At 49.1% G+C, this 22,263-nt stretch overlaps 5 protein-coding genes across 5 annotated transcripts; 3 read left to right on the forward strand and 2 right to left on the reverse strand.

Moving 5' to 3' along the window:
- The first annotated feature begins 3,266 nt into the window (after window positions 1-3,266).
- Window positions 3,267-5,029, forward strand: glfB (UDP-galactofuranose transporter). The gene is made up of 6 exons (XM_032078242.1): window positions 3,267-3,511; window positions 3,573-3,640; window positions 3,708-3,713; window positions 3,769-3,986; window positions 4,040-4,447; window positions 4,503-5,029. Exons 1-6 carry the CDS (start codon window positions 3,378-3,380, stop codon window positions 4,869-4,871), a joined length of 1,203 nt encoding a protein of 400 aa, XP_031942014.1. The 5' UTR covers window positions 3,267-3,377; the 3' UTR covers window positions 4,872-5,029.
- Window positions 5,030-6,240: 1,211 nt separating this feature from the next.
- On the forward strand, window positions 6,241-7,961 carry BDV37DRAFT_104430 (uncharacterized protein). Its single transcript, XM_032078241.1, has one exon. The coding sequence runs from the start codon at window positions 6,493-6,495 to the stop codon at window positions 7,624-7,626; it is 1,134 nt and encodes a 377-aa protein (XP_031942015.1). The 5' UTR covers window positions 6,241-6,492; the 3' UTR covers window positions 7,627-7,961.
- Window positions 7,962-8,905: 944 nt separating this feature from the next.
- BDV37DRAFT_271160 (transcription factor TFIIIB subunit BRF1) lies at window positions 8,906-14,519 on the reverse strand (the record flags this gene model as incomplete). The annotated part of the gene is made up of 10 exons (XM_032084679.1): window positions 8,906-9,058; window positions 9,115-9,244; window positions 9,321-9,459; window positions 9,530-9,646; window positions 9,709-9,786; window positions 9,832-9,847; window positions 9,905-10,175; window positions 10,243-10,541; window positions 10,604-10,803; window positions 12,602-14,519. The coding sequence occupies 10 exons, from the start codon at window positions 14,517-14,519 to the stop codon at window positions 8,906-8,908; spliced, it is 3,321 nt and encodes a 1,106-aa protein (XP_031942016.1).
- A 1,088-nt stretch (window positions 14,520-15,607) lies between these two features.
- On the forward strand, window positions 15,608-20,080 carry BDV37DRAFT_246745 (putative copper resistance-associated P-type ATPase). Its single transcript, XM_032081784.1, has one exon. It carries the CDS (start codon window positions 16,013-16,015, stop codon window positions 19,781-19,783), a length of 3,771 nt encoding a protein of 1,256 aa, XP_031942017.1. The 5' UTR covers window positions 15,608-16,012; the 3' UTR covers window positions 19,784-20,080.
- An 80-nt stretch (window positions 20,081-20,160) lies between these two features.
- On the reverse strand, window positions 20,161-22,069 carry BDV37DRAFT_271163 (crossover junction endonuclease MUS81; the record flags this gene model as incomplete). Its single annotated transcript, XM_032084680.1, has 4 exons — window positions 20,161-21,246; window positions 21,297-21,706; window positions 21,754-21,923; window positions 21,978-22,069. 4 exons carry the CDS (start codon window positions 22,067-22,069, stop codon window positions 20,161-20,163), a joined length of 1,758 nt encoding a protein of 585 aa, XP_031942018.1.
- Between the last annotated feature and the right edge of the window lie 194 nt (window positions 22,070-22,263).

Raw genomic sequence — 22,263 nt, forward strand, 5'->3', positions numbered from 1 at the left:
TGTACACGACGTTGGCGAGGATTGTCCGGTAGTACTACGACTTGGATTGCCCTTAGGACCGTTCCTTGCACGAGAAAATCAATTGTAACCTCGATAATCCCACGGGATGCTGCCCATGATTGGCCCCAGTCTCAATCCTTATCATCCCAACTTAACATCCTTCACATCCATCACAGTCGACATCAGTGGTGGGTTCTCTCGGCAGGCACCAGGGGCTGAACGACTGGAATGGCGACGGTTGCTCTTATCCTAAAACGGGACGGCAACTACTCCTCTAGGAACACCACACCAGTCACCATGCCCAAACTGGCACATGTCTTCCCATCTGGTTTGCCTGTGCTGTGGTTAGCAGGAAGAAGAAGGGGCAAAAAGAGTTTGATGTTAATTATAACAGTGACAACTATAAATTTCCGGGGTAACTGTTGCCATTGCATATTAAACTCTCCATCAAAAGTGAGATAAACCTTTAGATCTAGAAGGAAAAGGTTTTATCCACTCAATCATCTCTGAGATTAATGACAGTTGGGTGATATCTGGCAGGATGGTTCATGTCAATGCAAATTTACAGATTCGGGGAGACTAAGAGATCCAGTTGTCTATGCTGTTCAAGGCCAATGGCATCTGCGCATCTATGTAGTTACGCACGCCTGCTATCCTGCAACATTGGAGTTCTCCTACGGGCTTTTCTGTGGTGCGATGAACATTCGTATCATCGCACTCATAATAAAATTGATTAAGGTGATCGTCCCTTATTCGATCCATCAAACTTGCCAGGACTGACTTTGGGCTGAGCACATGAGCTGGACGCAGAACGGTTCCACTGATTGTCCTTCTCAGAAAGGAAAGCTCGAGATGATCTCTTTCCAGAAACCCTGCAACAATGTTTGAACTTTGATCAGGGTCAACGGAGCGGTTAGCCACCACGGAAGGGTCCATGGAGAAAAGCTTTCTTTGACCCTTCTCAGCCTAAGCTTGATTTGTGGCTGTTCTATTTTGTCGGGAAAATTGGCCCCATGCGAACAGTTTCTTCACATTCACTTGTCTCCGGGGTTGGTACCATGGAGAGAGAATCTGAAGGAGTCCCCATTGTAGACACCCATTGTGCACCGGACTCCGAAAGACATCGTAAGAATGGCAAGCAGTGACAAAGAGGAGGATGTGACGGTGCTCCATTTCGTAGAACAAATCAGGACCCTCGTGGGTCGTCGCAAGGCCCTGATAATCCTATCTAGGAAGGTGGACAGATAATCCATTTTAGATTTTATTTGAACGCCATTGAACCAAGGTGATGGCGTCAAATCCTCAGCCATCAGATCGCCGCATTCCCCACTCGTAAGGGACCTCCGCCGCAGCGCTATGGACAAGTGGCCGCTGAACGCGGGTAACTGAATGCTTGGCCCCAGACTGCTTGCGTAATGCAGCCCAGTCGGTGTTAATTTTGATCAACACTCTCCATGTCGCAGGCTCACAGCATGAATTCTTCCGCTCTTGATTTGTCCACCTATTCGAGTCTTTGTCATTGGAAGTGTTTCGGAAGCTGACGTTTGACGGTTTGACGCTGGAACTCAAAACTACAGTCATTAAGCAAATATTGATAGAAAAAGAATGTGTGAAATTTTAACTTCAAGTCCAATAGGAGAAGAAGGGGGGTGGAAAATTCATAGAAGACATCAATATACTGGTACCTTGGATGGGGACCAAATTTCCTAAGAACAGTCCGAACGACCAGAAAAAGGGGCAAGAGAAAGAGAGAGAGTGGACACCTGGAGATTGACACCATTCGCCAACTTTCGCCACGAGAGTGATGGACATTGGCCTCGCCCCACACCAACACCAATGGAGTGCTGTTCCTATGGTAGATAGCCCACCAGGAGGTTGGAGCAGTGCAAAGTATAATCAGGGTTATTATTTCAAACATGAGCGACAAAGAGCGGGACTTGCATAGGGAAGGGTTGACGTACGACTGTGTTGGACCCTGATATGCAAAGCAAAAAAAAAAAAAAAAAAAAATTGAGGGGGTAGGCATGAGGTACGTGGAGAGTACGTATGTATTGCTAGTCAAGGGAAAGCTGTGCGGGTACGGAGTACTGATACTTTACCCGTACTGTCTATACGAAACTGGAAGTCCATCATAGAGATCAAATGGATTCTGCATGTAACAATGGTACGAGTACTGTACAGTACGCGTAGTCACTTTATCTATCTGTTCATGTCCACCGCACTTTTCGCCTCCAGTCTCCACCATGTCCTCCACTGTTTGCCCGGCTAGAACTCGAAACGGACGAAACCAACCGTCAGAATCAAATGGTAGCGTTTCAACTGCCGTCTGGTCATCGAGTAAATTAATCCTCTGGAGTAAAGTTCTTCGTAACCAATTTTAAAACAGAAAAGATCAAATAAACGATATTAATAAAAAAAAGATGGAGAAAAAGAAAAGAGAAAAGTAAACTAAAAAATTTATTAGCCCATGTCAGTTACCAGGTGGTACCTGTATCGTTAGTCATGCCCTCTCGTTACATTCTTTTTTTTCCCCTTCCTCTTTCTTTTTTTGTTAACCATTACTATTAATATCTATACTACTGCCACTACTATGAAATGGCTGGTGTTGTCCACTTCTTCACATGTTGTATAGTATGCGAGAGAAATAAGATATGTATGGCAGTATGTACCATGTAGTACTTGATGTATGGCTGGGAGGGAACAGAAGGCGTGTGCTGCATGCAGTTGCATGCCTTAAGGGACACTATGTCCGGTAAGCGTTGACCTTGGACCGGGTCTTAAGACGGGAGTCTAAGTGCAAGCTTGCGCTTCCCTCTCAGCGAACGACATATCTTATCCCGGGCCACGATCTCTCGTTTCTTCTCGTTGATGCGGATCCCCGACCCTCTCTTCCCTGTTCTTTGCCTCGTCCTGCCCCCCCTTAAAAATAAAATAAAATAATCTCTCCAAATAAATCAACCCGTGCCGCGTTCTCGCAACGCTTACCGACAAAAAAGCAAATCACAGCTCATCCGCAGGGTAAGGAAAAAAAAAAAAAGAAAACGTATACTTACTACGTATTTCGCTCCCAACCTTTTCTCTTTCTCCTCCCTTCCCCCTTCTTCTCCCATGCTTCCCATCTCTCTTTCGTGAGCGCCAAGTTTGTCTCTTTGCATCTCTTTTCTTATTCTTCAGTTCAGGCCAACTCTTGTCCCACTCGTTCATTCATTCACGCTATTCTTCGCTTCTTCTTGGACTAGACTTATTCCTTTCTTTCCAGTTTTCCTGTCGTTTCATCTTCACCCGTGGCCTCCGCGCAGTTTAGCCAAAGCAGCCTTCTACGGCCGCGACCCTTCGAGTTCCAACGCTTTCTATCAGACCAACGTCGTATCTTGAAAATGAGCTCCGAAGGAGAAAAGGCCAGAACCTCTGGCGAGGTCTCTCGCCCGGAGCCTACCCTGCCTACTGTTAACCCAGCCGCTGAGAGGGCAGAGCCTCCCAAGCCTGCCTTCCACCCCGCGGTTTATGTGACGTGAGTGCACGGCCTAGGAAACCTGGTCTCGCACAAGATGTATTTACTAATGTGCTCGCAGCGTTTGGATTACTCTGAGTTCCAGCGTCATTCTGTTCAACAAGCACATCCTCGATTATGCTCAGTTCCGTAAGTACACTCCTGAGATTTGTGACGACAGAAAACGAGGATAGTTCTAACGTCTTTTGTTATGCAGGCTTCCGTAAGCTTCATCTACTGAATCACTTTATTGCAACGGCATCCTAACATTGTGGCAGCTATTATCCTTACCACATGGCATTTGGCATTCGCAACCTTCATGACCCAAATTCTCGCCCGCACTACCACCTTGCTCGATGGCCGGAAAACTGTTAAGATGACTGGCCGGGTTTATCTCCGCGCTATCGTCCCTATCGGTCTTTTCTTCAGCTTGAGTTTGATTTGCGGCAATGTGACCTACTTGTACCTAAGTGTTGCGTTCATTCAGATGCTTAAGGTGCGTTTGTCTCGATCACAAAACCATTGTTCGTCACTCATAATAATATCTAGGCTACGACTCCGGTCGCCGTGCTGTTCGCCACCTGGGGAATGGGAATGGCCCCTGTGAACTACAAGGTGCTCATGAACGTTTCCCTGATCGTCATTGGTGTCATTATTGCATCTTTCGGTGAGATCAAGTTTGTCCTCACCGGATTCCTCTTCCAGATCGGCGGTATCATTTTCGAGGCCACTCGTCTGGTCATGGTGCAGCGCCTGCTTAGCTCCGCCGAGTACAAGATGGACCCTCTGGTTTCCCTGTACTACTTTGCTCCCGTTTGCGCTGTGATGAACGGTGTCACTGCTCTGTTCATGGAGGTCCCTTATGTTACCATGGACCACGTTTACCGCGTTGGTGTCTGGACTCTGTTGCTGAACGCTGTTATTGCTTTCCTGTTGAACGTTTCGGTTGTCTTCCTGGTAAGAATCAGCCTTGTTGATAGTATTTGTGTCTAAACTAACTGATTGGCTACAGATTGGAAAGACCTCCTCCCTCGTTATGACCCTGTGCGGTGTTCTGAAGGATATCCTCCTGGTCGTTGCGTCGATGATGATCTGGCAGACCCCTGTCACCGGTACCCAGTTCTTCGGTTACTCCATCGCCCTCATTGGCCTCGTCTACTACAAGCTCGGTGGTGATAAGATCAAGGAATACACCGGTCAGGCCAACCGTGCCTGGGCCGAGTACGGTGCCAACCACCCCGCCAAGCGCAAGTCCATCATCATCGGTGCTATTGTCCTCATCTTCTTCCTGTTGGCTGGATCCATGGCACCCAGCTATGCTGGCGGCTCTGTTGACAGAGTTAAGGGCTTGCTTGGTGGCGCCACTGCTGGGAACGCGTAAAGGCGCCGCCTGATTTTGTGTGAAGTGTTCTGTCCCAGACAGATACGGAGTGGATGTATCCTGAACACGGAGCGGCTTCAGGTGCCATGTGAAACTGAACGACACAGACTTACCAACCTTCCTTTTACCTATTTATACCACTATTTACACAGTGGGCCTCACGATAAAGCTTATGGCCCGCAGCTTAAAAGATAATGCTCGTCAGCTGCAGTAGTCCTGCGGGATGGATACCCGGAGTGCCAGGAGGTACGGCCACATGCAGGGAATGCAGCTTGTGCCTGATGAACACTGGATGTCATCTCGCGGGGTTGTGATATGACTTGGGGATCTCGTTCGGGAGGTCCCTACTTTTTGTTGTTTACGGTGTCGATCCTTCTTCGGATTCCATTGTATTGCTTGAGATTTGATGAACATTTGTGTCACGTTAAACTCGCACGAGGTTCTGGTGTCGGGATATTGCTTTTATCTAGCTCTTGATATTGTTCCGCATCCCTTCTTGTGACTATAGATTTATATTTTCTACTTCTTCTGACAAAATAGATTTGATTGAAATATTCCCAGTGCGTTGCAGTTGTGGTTGTTCAGATTGAGCAGGTGGTGGTACGTCGCACGGAAGATGGCACGGAACTCCGGACTCGCTTGAGGACGACTGGAGGTGCCTGAGCGTTCCAATGGCCATGCGCCGTGCTTCCTCAGGCCACACATGCAAGGCTTCCAGGCTTTCCCAAATCGTCATTGACTTGCCCAGGCCAAGTGGAGTAACCGTTCGATCCAATTGGCAAGGAAGCTCCTCATACTGCAGGCCCACCCGTGTCAGATTGACGAATGGGGGATGCGAAAAAGCCTGACAGGGTTCCTGGAACGACCGGACGCGCGGACGGGGCTTGCGAAACGAGCCAATCGGGGGAGAGTTGAAGGTCAGGGTTCCACAGGGTGGTTGCCCAGAGCAATGGGCCAATCGTCCAATAATGGTGGCATCCTTGCTGGTCGATCTGGAGTCGGTGGAGAAGACTAGCCGTACAGTACGGTATGGTATGCAGCCACCGCGCATTGCAGGAAAATGGCCGACAAGGTGTGTATGGAACGGTAACGAGGCGAACAAATCCTTTCTCCGCATCGCATCCAAAAAAGAAGCTCCGAAACGTCCAAGCAAATCATCTGCTTCCCGTCAGCCTCTTTTTCACGCGTTTTTCTTTCTCTCGCTTGCTCTCCTTCCATCCCGTGGTTCGCTGTTGGCTCCTCATCCTCTCTCGTGTTGTTCCCTTCCCTGCATCTTCTCTCCACCCTTCCCTTCCTTTCCTTTCTTTCCCTTCTCTTCTTCCTTTCCTTCCTCCTCTCCTCATTCTCATTGTCTCTCTTCTCTTCCATCGTCACATCCCCATCCATTACCTCCTCCTTGCTCGACCATTACACCTTATATCATCTCATTAGATATCGACCCTCCTGTCCTGGTTCGCAACCTCACCATCCGTTGCGCTAACCTCGTTGATCTTCTTCTCACGGCTTGGATCTCGTGATCCATAGGTTGCTCTATCTTGTTGGTTCTAGCTCACTTTGACAAAACAGATCGGGTTCTCTTTCTTGTAGTTGCCTCCGATTCTATCAGCTCTCTCACACCACCATGTGTCCGATGATGCTCAACAGCCTTTCCGATGGCCCTGCCATGATCCTGTCCCCTCCCCAGGAACACGCCTTCCTTCAGTTCCCTCGCCACTCTAAGCTTGATGTCGTCTCCCAAAACTCAGGCTCGTTTTTCTCGAGTGGCCCAAGCACCTCATTTGGTGCAAAGCTCGCTGCATCCGGGCCTGTCGGTGGAAAGCCATCGCGCAAAAGATCGCGTGACGAAGCGGCTTTTGAAGAAGCTATGAATGCCCCCAGTGTACCCTCCATGCCCGCGCCGGCTCCTGCAAAGAAAGAGGAGCCCATCTATGGAGAAGGCATGGTTCTTCTGAATCCAAGAACCGGGCTGGCTATCTCCGCAGAAACCCAGACAGGCACCTGGTACGAAGAAACGCTGGAGAGCAGTGCTGCTTCTGCACCGTCTGTCTCATCGCATTCTCAGGCGTTTCAATCCAGTCAGTCGAGTATCTCTGGCCGGAAGTCTCAACGCCTTGATCCCTCCGCTCCCAGACTCGACGATATCGCGCTCTCGTCAGTGCAGCGACTGCAGGACAGCGGCAAAGATGACAACCGCCGCCTCTTCGACGCCACAAATCGCTCGCCTGATGAGCCGCTGGTTGACGACGCCACCCGCCTTCTTGGTATCAGCTGGCAACGTATTACATTCGACGGCGATGGCGACATGGCAGCCGCAGTGCGCGGCTGGAAGAAATACATCGACAAACAATATTCTGCGTATCTCCTAGACTCTCAAATACTTATGAAGAATCGAGCTTTGAACGCTTACCTCGTGGCTGCACGACCTGTCACGCCTTTTGGACCAGCCAACTCCAACGCTTTTTTCTTGTTCAACGACGATCTCACCCAGGCTCAGCTGGTGGCATCCGCTTGGGATTCCTGCATTCAAAACCTCCGATCGAATCCCATTGTCTTCGAAGGGACTCAGATCCTGAATGCCGCACACCGATCAGTCAATAGTGCATCCCTTCAAACGCAGAATATCCTCGGCGCAAACCCCGCGAACGCCGGCCTTCCTCTCTTACAAACCCTCTCGGCACAGCCCGTCAGCAATGGCGTGAGCGTTGGGCTGAACGGCGGCGTAGGAATGGGGACGGGCATGGACATCGACGCGTAAAATCTCGACACGGGCTTCGACCGCGCGCACGCGCGCGCGACAAAAAGTTTCGACGAGTTTTGCTCACATATTTCGCTTCGTATCTAACAGACTTTTCGGCACAGATATTTTCTCATTGTCATTTGGGTTCTTCGGCAAAACGTAATCATCCGGTATCGGGAAATTGGTGATATCATTTTCTGTTCTTCCAAGTTTTTAGGGCGCAAAAGGTGGTATTCACTTGCGGTGTTCGCTCATGGTTTGTCATTTCGATTTTCTTTCTTCATATTCACATTGTGTTCATAATTTCGATCCATCATTGTGAAAGATATCATAAGAGATCAACAAGAAATAAACATATTTAAGAAAGACTGAACATGAAAGAAAAGCAGATCCTTTTAGTAGAATTAAAACCCCCACTAGTAGTCTGATCAGGCAGGAGTGACAACTCATTCGGGCATCCACTCATGTAAACCTAAGTTGCCCTACGCACTCCACTACACGCCATATAGTTGTACTACGCGCTACTAGTATCCTACCTGTGGAGGGGCTAACAAAGGCAAAAAATAATAATTTTAGTCAATGAAAATAAAATCGAAGAGAGAAACGTACAAACAAAGAAAGGCAAAAAGGGCCAACCAACCCTAGGTGAATGACAACAACAAAAATGAGTAAAACTGCAATGGTCAGGAACCATGATCAGTATTCATAGAGTGAATTGCTTTATTTATGATTTTTATATTATTTTAGCTTACTAGCTAAGACTTCAAGTGCCCCGTATATACTACTGTTAAAGAGCTTCGAGTTGAATGGAGTTAAGTTATTTGTAGGGGTTGAGGAATATGTGGATATATATTTTTGGTCAAAGTATTTCTACACGACTTGGAGTCTGGGATATCTGGGTTCGAATCGTCTCCCTAGTATTCTTGTGAACATATATTTTGTTTTACACCGTTCAATGTACGGATACTTATAAAATATATTATGTTGCTTTCTACTCCGTATCTGATCAGAACAGTTGGGTGGCCGTGGGTCTAATGAATAACAACAATCGTATTGAGAGGAGAGATCAACATACTGATAGACTAGACTAAGTGCAGATCCGGATAACTGTCATATTTCCCCATTTGTTTCGATGAACATCCTCCTCAACATTCCAGCTACGTGCATTGCTAAACTATATAACTATATAACTATATAGGATATTATAAGCGCTATAAGTATATAACTCCAGACCCCATCTATTAACCCATAAACTTAGACTCATCGTAGCAAACACTCATGATAAGATCCATGTACCCTATTCCTTTAGTGTTTCCACACTGGTGGTGACAACAATAGGTTCCTTCCACTCTTCCGACGAGTCCAGCGATTGTGGGCTCTTATGCATGAACAGGGAATCGATCTCCTCGAGACTGAGGTTGGCAGTTTCAGGGTAGAAAAAATAGAGAAGCTAAGCATGCTCGTTAGGTATTATGGAAGAGACGGCTGCGCACGATTTTTGCTCACCGGTACGAAGACAAGATTGAAACACATGAAGATCAGGTAGCCCTTCCATGCAAGGTCGTTGATCAAGGTTGGTCCGATCATGGCCACAAAGAAATTCCACAGCCAATTTGCCGAGACTCCGAGAGCTTGGCTATTTTGGGAGTATTCAGTTAGCTTTGCACAAATTCCGCAGGGGCCACCGGTTGGAATGAAGCTATTATGCCTACCCTTTCGCTCGGACGTGTAGGGGGAGAATCTCCGGCCCGTACACCCATGGTATGCAGTTAATGGACGCACCAAAGATGAGCATAAATAAGAAGAAAAACGGCACTGATGCGGTAGCTGCTGCTTTCTCCATGGAGGTGCCTGTTGAGAATTAGCAAAAAATAAGCTCTCTGCTCCTCTACCCAGCCATATCACAAGGGGGCTGACCTACCCTTGAAAGACAAAAGAATGGAGATCATCATCATGCAAAGAAATAGTCCGAAAGATCCCCACATCATCGGTTTTTTTCGACCCAGTCGATCGGAGTAGAATGTGGGATAGAACGAGCCTTGTGTAACGGGATCAGCAGACCTTCTCGATAAGCAGTGTTCAAGAGGAATGCTCGGTTACCTATGACAAACATAACCTGAATAACGCCTCCGAGCAGTAGGCTCAACTCCTTGTCAAGGCCCACATTGGTCTCCAACACTGCCATCCTTAGTGAAATTCAAGTTGCATGGGCATGATCCTTACCTGTCGTGACATATGTCTGGTTGAGAATCAGTTTCTGCTAGGGTAAAACAATATTATCGGCTTCACTACTTACGACTATGATGTTGACTCCTCCCATTTGGTTCATAAATTGCAACCCGTAGGCCAGGAGCACGCGTCTGCCCGTGTGTAGTTCATCTTTTTTGAAGATCTGGGACCACCTGTATTCTCCGCGGAGGATATCCAGCTGGATAGCTTTGGTTATCCCTTGTGACTCCTCAATTATCTTTGGGTCGTTCGCAGTGCAATCATGGAAGTCACAAAGGACCTGCAAGCCTTCGCCTCCACGACCTCGCCGGTATAGCCATCGAGGACTCTCTGGTAGCCTGTTTATACGTGAGATACGTGTTCAGCAGCATATACATGTAGACGTGAGGTGGGATGAACACTCACCCGACGACCATAACCGTCACAATGAGAGCAAAGATGATCTGGCAGGCGATTGGTAGCCGCCAATTTACGGGTCCTTCAACATAGCTCATCCCGTAGTCGAACCAATAGGCAACCACAATGCCTACCCCAACGGCAAGAGGTTGGCTACATACATACATTCCTCGTTTCCGTGCGTCGCACAGTTCCGATTGGTACACTGGCACAGTACTGGTAAATATCCCTGTGCCGATTCCAGTAAAGAATCGCGACGCCAGCAACTGCGCCGTGGAAAACGCGCAGGTTTGTGCAATCGCCCCAGCCTGGATGGAATGTTATCTGAGCGGTCATTCTGTCAGTCTGAACGTTGCAAGTGCAGACATACCACAATCCAAGTCATCGAGAACCACATTGTCCTTCGAAACCCTAGCCTATCTCCAATTATGAAACACACTCCCGTCCCGAGGAAGCAACCTAGGTTGTAGATCCCGACTATGATCCCAATGGTCGCTGAGCCTGGGTGATGTACAACGCTGAGAAAGTCTTCATTCCCCACGATCCCGGAAAATACACCCTGATTGTAACCTACAAATGACCAACGCTGAAGTTAGCTTGCTGCATGCTGCAGTACAACAGTGGGTTTGAGGTCTCGCACCAAATAAGACAAACGATATCTGGCAGGTGAGCATAATAGCCATCCGAAGGCTCAGCCCTCGACCGTACATGTTAAGCTTCACCATGTTGCGAAGGAGGACACAGGGACAAGCTTGAGACAGGGTAACCGAAGAGTAAGGAGGGTAGCTGTCCGAAGGAGTTTATATAGAGAAATTAGTATGCTTCAGTTTGTCAATCAGCATGCAAACACACATTGAGCTGCATGTAATCTGTGGTGGATCCAAGCATATGCTATTGGTGACGAAAGAGCCTCAGTGCAGGATGCACCCTTGCCCACTATAGATTGATATTTCTCAATATCAAAAGTCCATACTAACCTTTTGTAGACGCGTGCAGGAGGGGCGTTCCATACCTGCCGGAGAAATTCCGCTCCTGATTTCTTAATAGGGCAAAGAGAGTAGGGAGAGTCAGCCGGTAATATGGCAGCATTTGACAATTCTCACTGCTTGATCACGATTCATGCATTCTGGGCTGCGGAGCAGCTACCCCTCAACATTCCCAATGATCAGCAGATTCGGGGTCTGGACTGGAAAGTCTCGAAGCCTGTGAATAAACCCAACTTGCAGGACGTGGTGGGTTCCACTGGATATCACTTCCGGGTTCAACTTGAGGTGCACCGCCGCTGCACAGAGCAAGCTCCTTTCCGAAGGAGAATGCATAACTCTCGTAAACTCTACCCTAGAGCTATGACCTCGGCCGAGAGCATTAGAATCGCGCCTCTGGGAGGGCTGTTACATCACAAACTGCCCCTTGCCTGATAGTACGGCAGCCAAGCGCATCCATGAAGTGGGTGGGGGAGGGTTAGCCTTCTACCTAGATGACACTGGTGGTGATATAGCAAGCATACTTAGTAGTACGTTAATGGGATGCATGTTGGCTCCCTTAGCTGGATCCAGAGAAGAGTGAACATGGGGTACAGGGGAGGGGAGTCAGTCTACGGCAACAACGGTGGTAGTGGCGACTGTGGCAATTGTGATAAGGAAGAAGCTTGAACTTGGAATGAAGCTGTGACCATGAGTGACTCTTGGGAAGCCGACGATCACACGTGATGGGTAACCGGAATGGCAGTTCCGAGTTAGAAAGGGAAGGAGTTGGGGGATTTCGTGCATGGTCACGGTTAGAGATGTGGACCTTGACGGAGGGCATGTTGCTCTGCCTTGCTCTTCCTTGATCCTCCGAATATCCCTAGGTTCTTCACGACGGGAAGTTGCTCATGATCAGACACGGAGGAACGGTATCATCGTGATATTCAAGGTTAACCAAGGTCTAGATTGTCATTTCTCGCATCCCAAGGTATCTATCCTATTCGCTATGCCTGGTATTAAACTTTAAAACAAGAGCTAGTCACACTAATCACTGTCATAGTAGTCGCTTCCCTCGTCATAGTAATCGCCGTACTGTCCTGCGAAAGCAGCATCCACACCATCGGGATCTTCCTCATCGTCGTCGTACTCATCATCCGGTTCCTCATCCGAATAGCCGTTCTTGTCATCGGTGGCAGGCTCCGCGGCATTTTCCTTAAGGTCCGCCTGACCAGTCTTATCTGTTGTGACACCGGTTTGCTGAGTATGTTCAGTGACACTACGCGCGGGAACGGACGTTGGAGCCGGGGAGCCAGGGGGGTTAGCGCGAGTTGATGGAGTCACTAGTCGCGCGCGTCTCGAGATACCCTCTGGTTCAACACTGACGCTACGCCGAGATGCCACACTCTGACTGCGACTCATTCTCTCTCCTTCCGCCTTGGCAGCCTCATCTGCCCCCTCTTCGCCGAACAGTGACTCCAACAACCGATAGTTGATCTTCTTACTGAACCCCCTTCGTTCCAGCATTCGACGGGTCGCTTCTGCCGGAGTAGACGCCCGTGTGCTTCTTCCATCGCCGTCTTCGCCGTCGCCCTGCAGGTACGTGACATCCCCTAGCCTACCGCGACGACGCTTGCGTGGTTTATGCATTCCGGGCTGTGAATCAGCCTCTTCCAAGGCCCGTTTCAAAGCTTTGGCCTGTTGTGTCCGCAGATAGTCCTTATTCTCGTGCACCCAAATCCGCTCCTTGATCTCGACCTCGGCAGGGGACAGTAAACAGTTAGAGACCTCCGGATCTGATTCAAACTCCGCCTCATCGATTTCAGCGCTCTCAGATATAGCTTTCCTTGGTACCGTGGTACTCTCGATCATATTGGAGCCTTTCGTTAGATAGGCTGTCATCTCATTTTCGAGGGCTTCCTCTGAGGCGATCTGATCGGGAGTCGGAGTTGGTAGAGGTCGTGCCTTGGAGCCTTTGGGGCGGCCCCTAGCTGGTTTGCCCGGGGTTTCGCTAGCTTCTGATGCAACTTCGCTCTCGACGGACGTTGTCGACGTTCGTCTCTCACCATCCGCTGCGATCAAGGCTGGGTCGATAGGAAGGCTAGGGATAGCAAAGCCATCCGCATCGACGCGTTTCGGCTGCTGGGGAACGATGTTTGAGGGCGTTGTAGCGGCATCAGTAAGATCTCCCTCAATATCCGCTGCGGTTTCCGTGGGTCTTCTTTTGAAACTCCGCGACGGTTTCCTCCCTTCCCTTGCCCTGGTGAAAGAGGGCGGATCATGAGCATTCTCCAGCTGCACAGAGCGAAATTGATCGACTGTCAACTCTCCACTTTCCGTTGCACTGAATTCATTGAGACGTTGACTGATGGTAATTTCAGTTACTTTGACGACGTATACGACCTCGCGGACTGTGCGTCGGAAGTTGTTCATTCGTGCCGCAAGAATTAAAGCAGCACCACAAATACCGGCTGGACGTCGACCAGTGGTCATCCAGTCGCGATTCATTCGTTGCACGATACGAACAGCTTCGCTGGCCACCTGCATTGTGGCAGCTCCAAATTCCAGCTGTTTGGCGAACCTATAAATCAAACTCTCTGGATCGATTGGATTCATCAGAAATACATTACCACCTAAGCGCAGCTCTTCCAGCAAAGCCTTATACGTTCGACCCAGTTTGAACACGTTGATCATGAGGACATCCGCGAAATCAATGAGCATTACAGTGTTACCGTCCTGCCGGCGGCAGGCGATGTAGAGACATACCGCGGCCACTGTTTTTGTTCGGCGACCTTGAATGAAGTTCAAACCAACGGCGAGCTTGAAAACCTGGCCAGCTGCCTTCGAAGCACTCTCCGGAATGGTCAAAGCACGAGACAGCTGATTGATATATCGATTACCATTTTGCTCAGTAATCTCTCGGCTTTCCGCACCGCCTCCACGTTGAAAGCCAGGGCCATAACTGCGGACATGAGTCTGATCTTCTCCGACGAATGTACCTTGAACAATTGCAGCACCGGATGATGTCTCACCGAAAGTCACTTCGGAGACAATGTTTGCCTCGCTGATGACCGTACCACACCCAGAACAAACCTTCTGCCCGTCATCCTCGACAATATGAGGTGCGGGACAACCAGGGTTAGGGCATGTCGACGTCTTTGGGTGAGTAGTCGGCTTGGCTGGCTGTGGCCGGCCAATGGGTTGAGGCCGTCTTATTGCAGCCGGATTAGGGGATTTAAGACTGGCCAGGCGACCCATTGGCGGTGCCCTGGGGCCAGCCTTCGGGGGGAATGGAGGGCGCATTCCCGGTCTAGAAGTAGACATGATAAACGAGTTCGAGGGGAAGTTAATGTTCACCAGTAACCCAATTCCAAAGATGTTCTGAAGCGCAGAGATATATAAAAGTAAGGAGGTCAGAAGTGGAGAGAAGATAAGAGTGAATGAGGTCAAGGAGACATTCTTTCTATTTGCGGTGCGAGGTGATTAATAACGGGGGTCGGGTTCGATAGCACTTGGAGATGGAGACGAAATAAAATGTAAGGGAAGAAATGATATATTGTTTGTCGACGCCCAGAAGTCTAAGAGTGGGTATCAGATGTGTTTGACAGTAAAGGGACTGGAGTCCAACAGTGGGAAAGACGCCAGCTTTACTCGGCGACGAGAAAGATCTTTCAAACAAGGAAGACTAGATCGATATTCATCCCATTTCAATAGATAGCTTGACACGCGACAGGCGATGCGTGGAGGGGGTGAAAAATCGGATGGCGACGTGATCAGTGCGAGCGACGACGCGTTGAAAAAGTCTTCGTGGTCCAGTGGGAGGGTCACGTGGCCGCGCTGGACTCTGGCATTCCTGTCATGTTTCCAGGAGGAGCCGCCGTTCGATTCCCGCTGAGTGCGTCAGGGACATTTATTATTCCACCAGGGCTCGTCCGTATGGAGCGCTTCTCATGCTCATACAACATGAAGGTGGCCGTTTGCAATTATGCTTGCCTGTACCTGGTCATTCTTCCCCACAGATCAGGCAAAGTGATTATCAATCAGTTCGAGAAGAGCTCCGTTAACTAACTTCATGGTCTTCATGACTCATTTGATCTTATTTCCCCAGTTGGGGTCGAAGCCAAGATTTCACTGCGGCATGTCACTGTCCACTTGACATTTGACGCCATAATCGCTCACCTCCTGTCGGGATGAAACAGACATACTATTTTCGATTATTTTCTGTTTTAAGCGATGAAGTCACTCGACTGAAATTGACTAATGATGGACAGTTGTCTTGGTCATCCTGAACATTTGTCAGTCTTGTGGCGGTTCCATCCTAGTACTTCGGAATGAGTGATTTCTGCGTAGTTTAGCGTCTCTCCACAGCTTCACGCACAAAAGACGCAGCCTCTTGCCGTGTCGTATTTTATTGCCAGCGTGCCTCCCCAAAATGAATATCTAATTCTATTTCCTACTTGCAACCTTTCTAATGATCCTAATATAATACATAATTTCAGTTACCATCCTCGGTCGCTCCTGCTGTCGCCTTCGGACTTTCCCAGCAACACACTGTTTCACTCTTCGCTTGTTATAATTTGATCCAACAACTTTTCTCCCAAGTTGGCTTCTTCTAGCACGTATTAACTAGCAGCCTTGATATTCACAATAAACAACGAAGTTTCTTCAGCTTGGCCACCTTCGCCTGTTTCTCAGTGAATCAAGTTTTACTAGCTCGCTATTTCACGACCCACCCTCTCATCAAGGGATACTCCCTGGTTCCTGTTTCTAAGACCTTATTAAGCGCCGTACAGGTATATACTTTCAAACAAGATATCATGTCACCTAATTCAGACCATCAATCTCGAAATCCTGCGAGCCAGGACTCAAGGCACCTCAAAAGCACTTTTGTCGTCAGTAACGTGCATTGTTCTTCCTGCATCGCATATATCACCGAAGTCCTCTCGGAACTGTCTGGCGTGTTTGGCGTCGATGTCACTATTCTCACTCATGAGGTGCGAGTCTCTCATGCGGCAGAGACCAGCCCTTCCATCGTAGCCAAGGCTTTGATTCAAGCTGCTTTCGAGGTCCATCATGTCACGACTTATGATGACAAAGGCATTGTTGTTTCTGACATTAGCACAACCTCGTGGCTTTCCAGAGACTCGGTCCTTTTTGCGACGCAGCAGGCTTCATTTTCTAGCCCGACGACGCGGAATAGACACCTTGCGAACTGCGATGCCTGCCGGAAAGAGGAATGGCAAGAAATATCCGAGGCGCGAGACCTGTCAGTGGCGACTCCTACTCGGTTAAGGAGAGAGAAGGTCAGTCAGGTATTTGGTGTCAGTGATGAGGTATCAGACATGGAGAGCTTGGTACCCCGAAAATCTGCGGGAAGTGCCAGTGTCAAATCTCTGCAACCGCATGGCGATAATGGAAAGTTCAATGCCCGTATAAGCATCGAGGGCATGAGCTGTGCATCATGTGTTAATACCATCACAAACGAAGTCAAGCAGCTCGATTTCATCGTGGATATCACTGTCAATCTTCTCACCAATAGCGCCACAGTCCTCTATACCGGTCCCCAGTCAAATATTGAAAATGTGATTGAGCATATCGAAGACATTGGATTTGAAGCCTCTCTCGATGAGGTACAACAAGTTGGTGTGGCTTCATCGCAGAGCCGAAATCTATCTTCTTATGTCGCCGAAATTGCCATCAGCGGCATGACGTGCGGTTCTTGTGCAGGGAGTGTCACGCGAGGACTCGAAGAACTCCCCTTTGTGACAAAAGTTTCAGTTAATCTCTTGTCACATAGCGGTAAGGTAGAGTTTGACGGACACGACCACATCGATGCCATTGTGGAGAAAATTGAAGATCTAGGATACGACGCCTCTGTCATCAGTGTCATACCCCAGGCTGGCGAAGGAGAAGATGACGAGGAGATTGAAAGAAGAACTGTGCCAATTCGAGTGGAGGGGATGTTCTGCCATCATTGCCCGGACAAGGTCCTTAACTCTTTGAAGGAGCTTTCTGATGTTGAAATTGACGGCACACCATCTGTCAAGAACCCCATTGTTAAAGTTACTTATACTCCACGCCCTCCTTCTCTTACCATCAGAACCATACTTCAGCGCATCGACGGAGTCCATGATGCTTTCCATGCCACTGTTTACCACCCGCCGAGCATAGAAGACCGATCGCGGGTAATACAGTTGCACGAGAGGCGTAGGCTACTGTCTCGTTTCCTCTTTGTTTTGATAGTGGCAATTCCAACCTTTCTGATCGGTATTGTGTTTATGAGCCTCGTGTCGCCGGACAACCAGACTCGTAAGTATTTAGAACAGCCAATGTGGGCTGGGAGTGTTTCTCGGATGGAATGGTCTCTTTTCATCATGACAACTCCTGTCATGCTCTACGGTACTGACTTGTTCCATGTGCGAGCTGCAAAGGAGATATACTCCCTTTGGCGCCCTGGAAGTCGTGTGCCTATTCTACGGAGGTTCTACCGTTTTGGTAGCATGAATCTCTTGATCTCCGCTGGAACTACTGTGGCCTACCTCTCCTCATTGGCTGTTCTCATAATTGATGCTGTCGTGGGAACTTCATCAATGAGCAGTAGCACGACATACTTTGACTCTGTGGTATTCCTTACATTGTTTATTCTGGCGGGTCGATTTATCGAAGCATACAGCAAAACGAAAACTGGAGATGCAGTTGCATCGCTTGGCAAGTTGAGGCCTTCCGAGGCATTGCTGATTGTCAATAACCGTGCTACCGAAAAAAATGATGTTGGAGCTATCTCTGGCGAAGATGAGATTCAGAGGATCAATATCGAGCTGCTGGACATCGGTGATATTGTTAGCATACCCCATGGAGCTTCACCCCCTGCTGATGGTGTGGTTGTCGACACCAACACTTATCAGTTCGACGAAAGCTCACTGACAGGAGAGTCACGCCCTGTGAAGAAGTCTGCTGGTGATCCCGTTTACACAGGGTCTGTGAATGTCGGTCAACCCGTGAAGATCAAGGTATCCGCTGTTGGGGGAGCATCGATGCTGGACCAAATCATCGCCGTGGTGCGTGAGGGCCAGAGCAGACGTGCTCCTTTGGAGAGGGTTGCGGACTTACTCACATCCCACTTTGTTCCCATAATAACGCTTATAGCTGTATTGACATTCGTCATCTGGCTTGTGCTGGGTGTTTCTGGCGCCTTGCCAGATGACTACCTTGATGTTCCGCATGGTGGCTGGGCCTTTTGGAGCTTGGAGTTTGCAATCGCTGTGTTCGTGGTTGCTTGCCCCTGCGGCCTGGCGCTTGCTGCTCCTACGGCGCTCTTTGTTGGTGGAGGCCTTGCTGCCCGACACGGTATACTGGTCAAAGGTGGGGGGGAAGCTTTCCAGGAAGCGAGTCGCCTTGACGCCATTGTATTCGATAAAACCGGTACCCTAACGGAAGGAGGAAGCTTGACAGTTTCTGACCATAAACCGCTCATTACGGGCTCTGAGGATTTGCAAGTAGCATGGTCGCTTGCTCGAAAATTGGAGGAAAGTAGCAATCACCCGATTGCTCATGCGGTTTCAGCCTTCTGCAACGATATGGAGTCAGCTAAAATACTTAGCTCTGATATCGAAGAGCGGCCCGGACAGGGAATGAAAGGCAAGTTCACTGTGTCTCTGGAGGACAAGACCGACCAATCGAAAGGAACAGCCCAGTACGAAGCAGCCATCGGCAATGAACGTCTCCTCCAAAGCTTGACCTCACCTCATTTCGATGACTCCCAACTTTCCGAATTTCTCTCAACCTACCAAGCATCAGGCAAATCTACTGCGATATTGTCATTGCGTAAGGTCAGCCCAGGGTCTTCAAATGACTCCTACTTCACCCCAGCAATCATCTTCGCAATTTCGGATTCAATCCGACCGGATGCTGCTCAAGCAATCGCACAACTCCAAAAGCGCAAAGTCGATGTATATATGTGCACAGGGGATAACCAGACCACCGCTCACGCCGTCGCCGACATGGTAGGCATCCCCCGATCCAACGTCATGGCCAATATCATGCCCGCAGGAAAAGCGGACTTCGTCCGTCAAGTCCAAGACGGCATATACCCCCCAAGATCCGACTCAGAAGCCGAGAGCCAGAAAAACGAGCAAGGCACACGGTCCATCGTAGCCTTCGTCGGTGACGGTGTGAATGACTCGCCTGCTCTCGCGGCTGCAGATGTCAGCATCGCTATGGCATCCGGCTCGGACGTCGCCATGAACTCTGCAAGCTTTATCCTCTTGAATTCTGAACTCGACACTATCCTCCAATTAGTTGTACTTAGTCGTCGGGTGTTCAACCGCGTCAAGATGAACTTCGGTTGGGCTGTTGTTTATAACCTCTGTCTTGTACCGGTTGCCGCCGGGGTGTTTTACCCTATTGTCAATGGCCATGAGATGAAAACCATCGGGGACGAGACCGTTATGGTTGATAAGCATTGGAGGCTGAGCCCCGTCTGGGCTGCGTTGGCGATGGCTTTGAGTAGTATCTCTGTGGTCTGCAGCAGTCTTGCTTTGGGGGTTGAAAAGAGGACTATTAAGCGACTCTTTGGTATGGATAAATGAACAATTGTCTATATGGGTATACTGGATCCACCGCAGTCTATGGGTGGTTTTGTGGCGTTGGGTGTTTTGTAATGTATGTCGGTCTATATGATGCAGGATTCGTTGATGGACGACTACGTTGTATGATTTCATGCCAATTGTGACAAAGGCATATTTCTCAATATTATTGCTCTTACGTTTTTCACTCTGACTTTGTTTTTCAGTATAGCTCATAATATCAGCACTAAACTATTATGCAGATACTCGCAGGCGACCTGAGTGCAACTTCGTAGAAGTTTGATAGTTACAAGGGTCAAGCATCAAGCTGATACCATACATAAAATCAAGAATATCTTGAAACTATCCACACCCCCTGACCGGGACAGCAATCTAAAGCATCAACCATCCTCCCCCCACACCTCAGCAATCTTTTTACTAAGCACCTTGGCCACCTTCTTCCTCCCCACCGCTGAAGACAGCCTATCAGATACCATAGCCTCCTTGCCCTTCTGGTCTAACGCCTCAAAGGCCTGTATAAAGGCCTGGGGAGTGGGCCACCGGCGTTGGATCTCAAGGGCCTTGTCGCCCGTCACCCCACGTGTGCACATGAGCATTTTCAGGAATACATCGCGGAGGGAGAGAGACTCTGATTTCGAAGCCAAGGCGGCAAATGTGGGGAAGGTCACAGCGTATGTAACAGAGGGGGTCTCAGCTCGAAGTTGCGTAAGAGCATTGAGATATGATTGCGAGGAAGACAGCTGGCGACTAGGTATTAAGCTGAGGGTATGAGATGGAGGCCCATCTTGTGAATCAGGGGCAGCGTCCTGGGTATACATTTTCCGGAGAAGAAAGGTCATACGGGCCAGATAGCGAATGGTATCGTCCAGGTTCTTAGTTTTCTTGACGAAGTAGCCGTTCACGACCTGTGTGGAGGCGATAGCAGACGCGACCATTTCCTGATATTTTGTTGCGATGGCGCAGTTAACATCGTAGCTGATGGCGGATTCCTCGATGAGATAGATGACGTTTTTCATCCCCGACCGATGGAGACGGAACTTTTGCTCGTGGAATCGGCCGTCTTTGATGGAGCAGAGGAGATCGTCGAGCCGTTTTCGCTCGACGATGTAGTCCAGCATGACCTCGTCGCCTTCGTCGCCGTACTGCGAGAGGAATTTCGGGTCGTGGAATTTGGCTACCCACATTGCGTCGCCGAGCTCTAGTGCGCGCACTTGTGCGCTGATGCCCTTTTTGCTGAGCTCGTTAGAGATGTAGTCTCTGTCCCTCTGGGTTCGGACTTCTCGGTTGTCCAGGACCAGCTGGACGGTGAAGCTGTTGGGGGGTAGGGTGATGGGTGTTACTGTGGTGTCGTCGGTGTCGTTTCCTTGGTTTATTGGAGGGTTGAGGAGTGCTTCGAGGTCTTCATTGCTTTCTTGATGGTGAGATCCGGGGCCACTTTTCTTGGGGTCTTGGGCACCGGATGTGTCCTGGGTATGTCAGACTCCTGGTATACATAATTAAGGTATTGGTACCTTACCGGTTGATTTCCAAAGAACAAGGTGGTTTGGTTTTCAGGAAGGGTTTTTCTGATCCGCTTTGCAACTTCCCATCCTTCTTCTGTAAGAGCGTACTTTTTCAAGGGACGGCCGTGCTCATAAACTAGGTCTTTCTGGAGGAGTGTTTTCATTGAGCTCCACGCGGTAAAGAACTTGCCTGGGTCGCTTGGTGCCGTAAATGAGCTGTCACAATATGGCTCTGCCCTTTCAATCAATTGTGCTTTTGTTAAGCCCTGAGAGGAATTTTCGCCGAGAGTGGCCAGACCTAGCAGAAGTGCGTAAGGTCCGGACCGTAATGCTGGCACATAAGGTCTTGCTTTCCGGGGCTTTTTCGCCGGTTGGATCTCTGATGCACCTTCGTCTGACTGTCTCTTACCATTTGCTGCAGTTGCTGTTAAAGGAAACCCGTGGAGTGCATATCAGAGATAGGAAACGCACAATTGTTGGGAAGCTCAGGCATTGGAAGGCCATTCTCCGCACAGTGAGCCGCTAATTTCTCAGTTAATCGGTCACATAATTTAGGGCCAAGGCCATTGAGCTGCAGGGCCTCGGACGGATGTTGAAAGACTAAGGGGCATGCTTTCATCGACTCGTAGGCCTTTTTGTATCTGAGCAGAGCGTATCAGCAGTGGACTCATCAAGCGAAACGCGGTTATACCGACACAGTCTTTCCTTTACTGTTACGTTCCTTTGCTTGGTCCAGCCATTCTTTAATCCACCCCAAGAAAAGGGGGTTCGCACATGTTTCGCTCATAGTTCCTGGACTGGCTGGACGCTAAGCGATGCAGATGTGGTTCGGTGCTTTCTACGCCAAAGTGGCACCTGAGATAGCAGCTAAGAAAAGGATACCAATGCATGCATCTTCAGCACTGAGAAACTATCACACTGTCATGCTTTGCCTTCCAAAATGGAGGCAGTAGTGCGTTGGGGGAAAGATGAACACAACGC

This window comes from Aspergillus pseudonomiae, assembly GCF_009193645.1.
Source record: "Aspergillus pseudonomiae strain CBS 119388 unplaced genomic scaffold BDV37scaffold_28, whole genome shotgun sequence".
Classification (NCBI taxonomy): domain Eukaryota; kingdom Fungi; phylum Ascomycota; class Eurotiomycetes; order Eurotiales; family Aspergillaceae; genus Aspergillus; species Aspergillus pseudonomiae.

Bases quoted from the DNA above. Each gene is read 5' to 3' on its own strand.
- glfB (XM_032078242.1), top strand. From the start codon at position 3,378: ATGAGCTCCGAAGGAGAAAAGGCCAGAACCTCTGGCGAGGTCTCTCGC. The intron at 3,512-3,572 runs GTGAGTGCACGG...ATGTGCTCGCAG, and splicing joins CACCCCGCGGTTTATGTGAC to CGTTTGGATTACTCTGAGTT. The intron at 3,987-4,039 runs GTGCGTTTGTCT...AATAATATCTAG, and splicing joins CGTTCATTCAGATGCTTAAG to GCTACGACTCCGGTCGCCGT.
- BDV37DRAFT_104430 (XM_032078241.1), top strand. From the start codon at position 6,493: ATGTGTCCGATGATGCTCAACAGCCTTTCCGATGGCCCTGCCATGATC.
- BDV37DRAFT_246745 (XM_032081784.1), top strand. From the start codon at position 16,013: ATGTCACCTAATTCAGACCATCAATCTCGAAATCCTGCGAGCCAGGAC.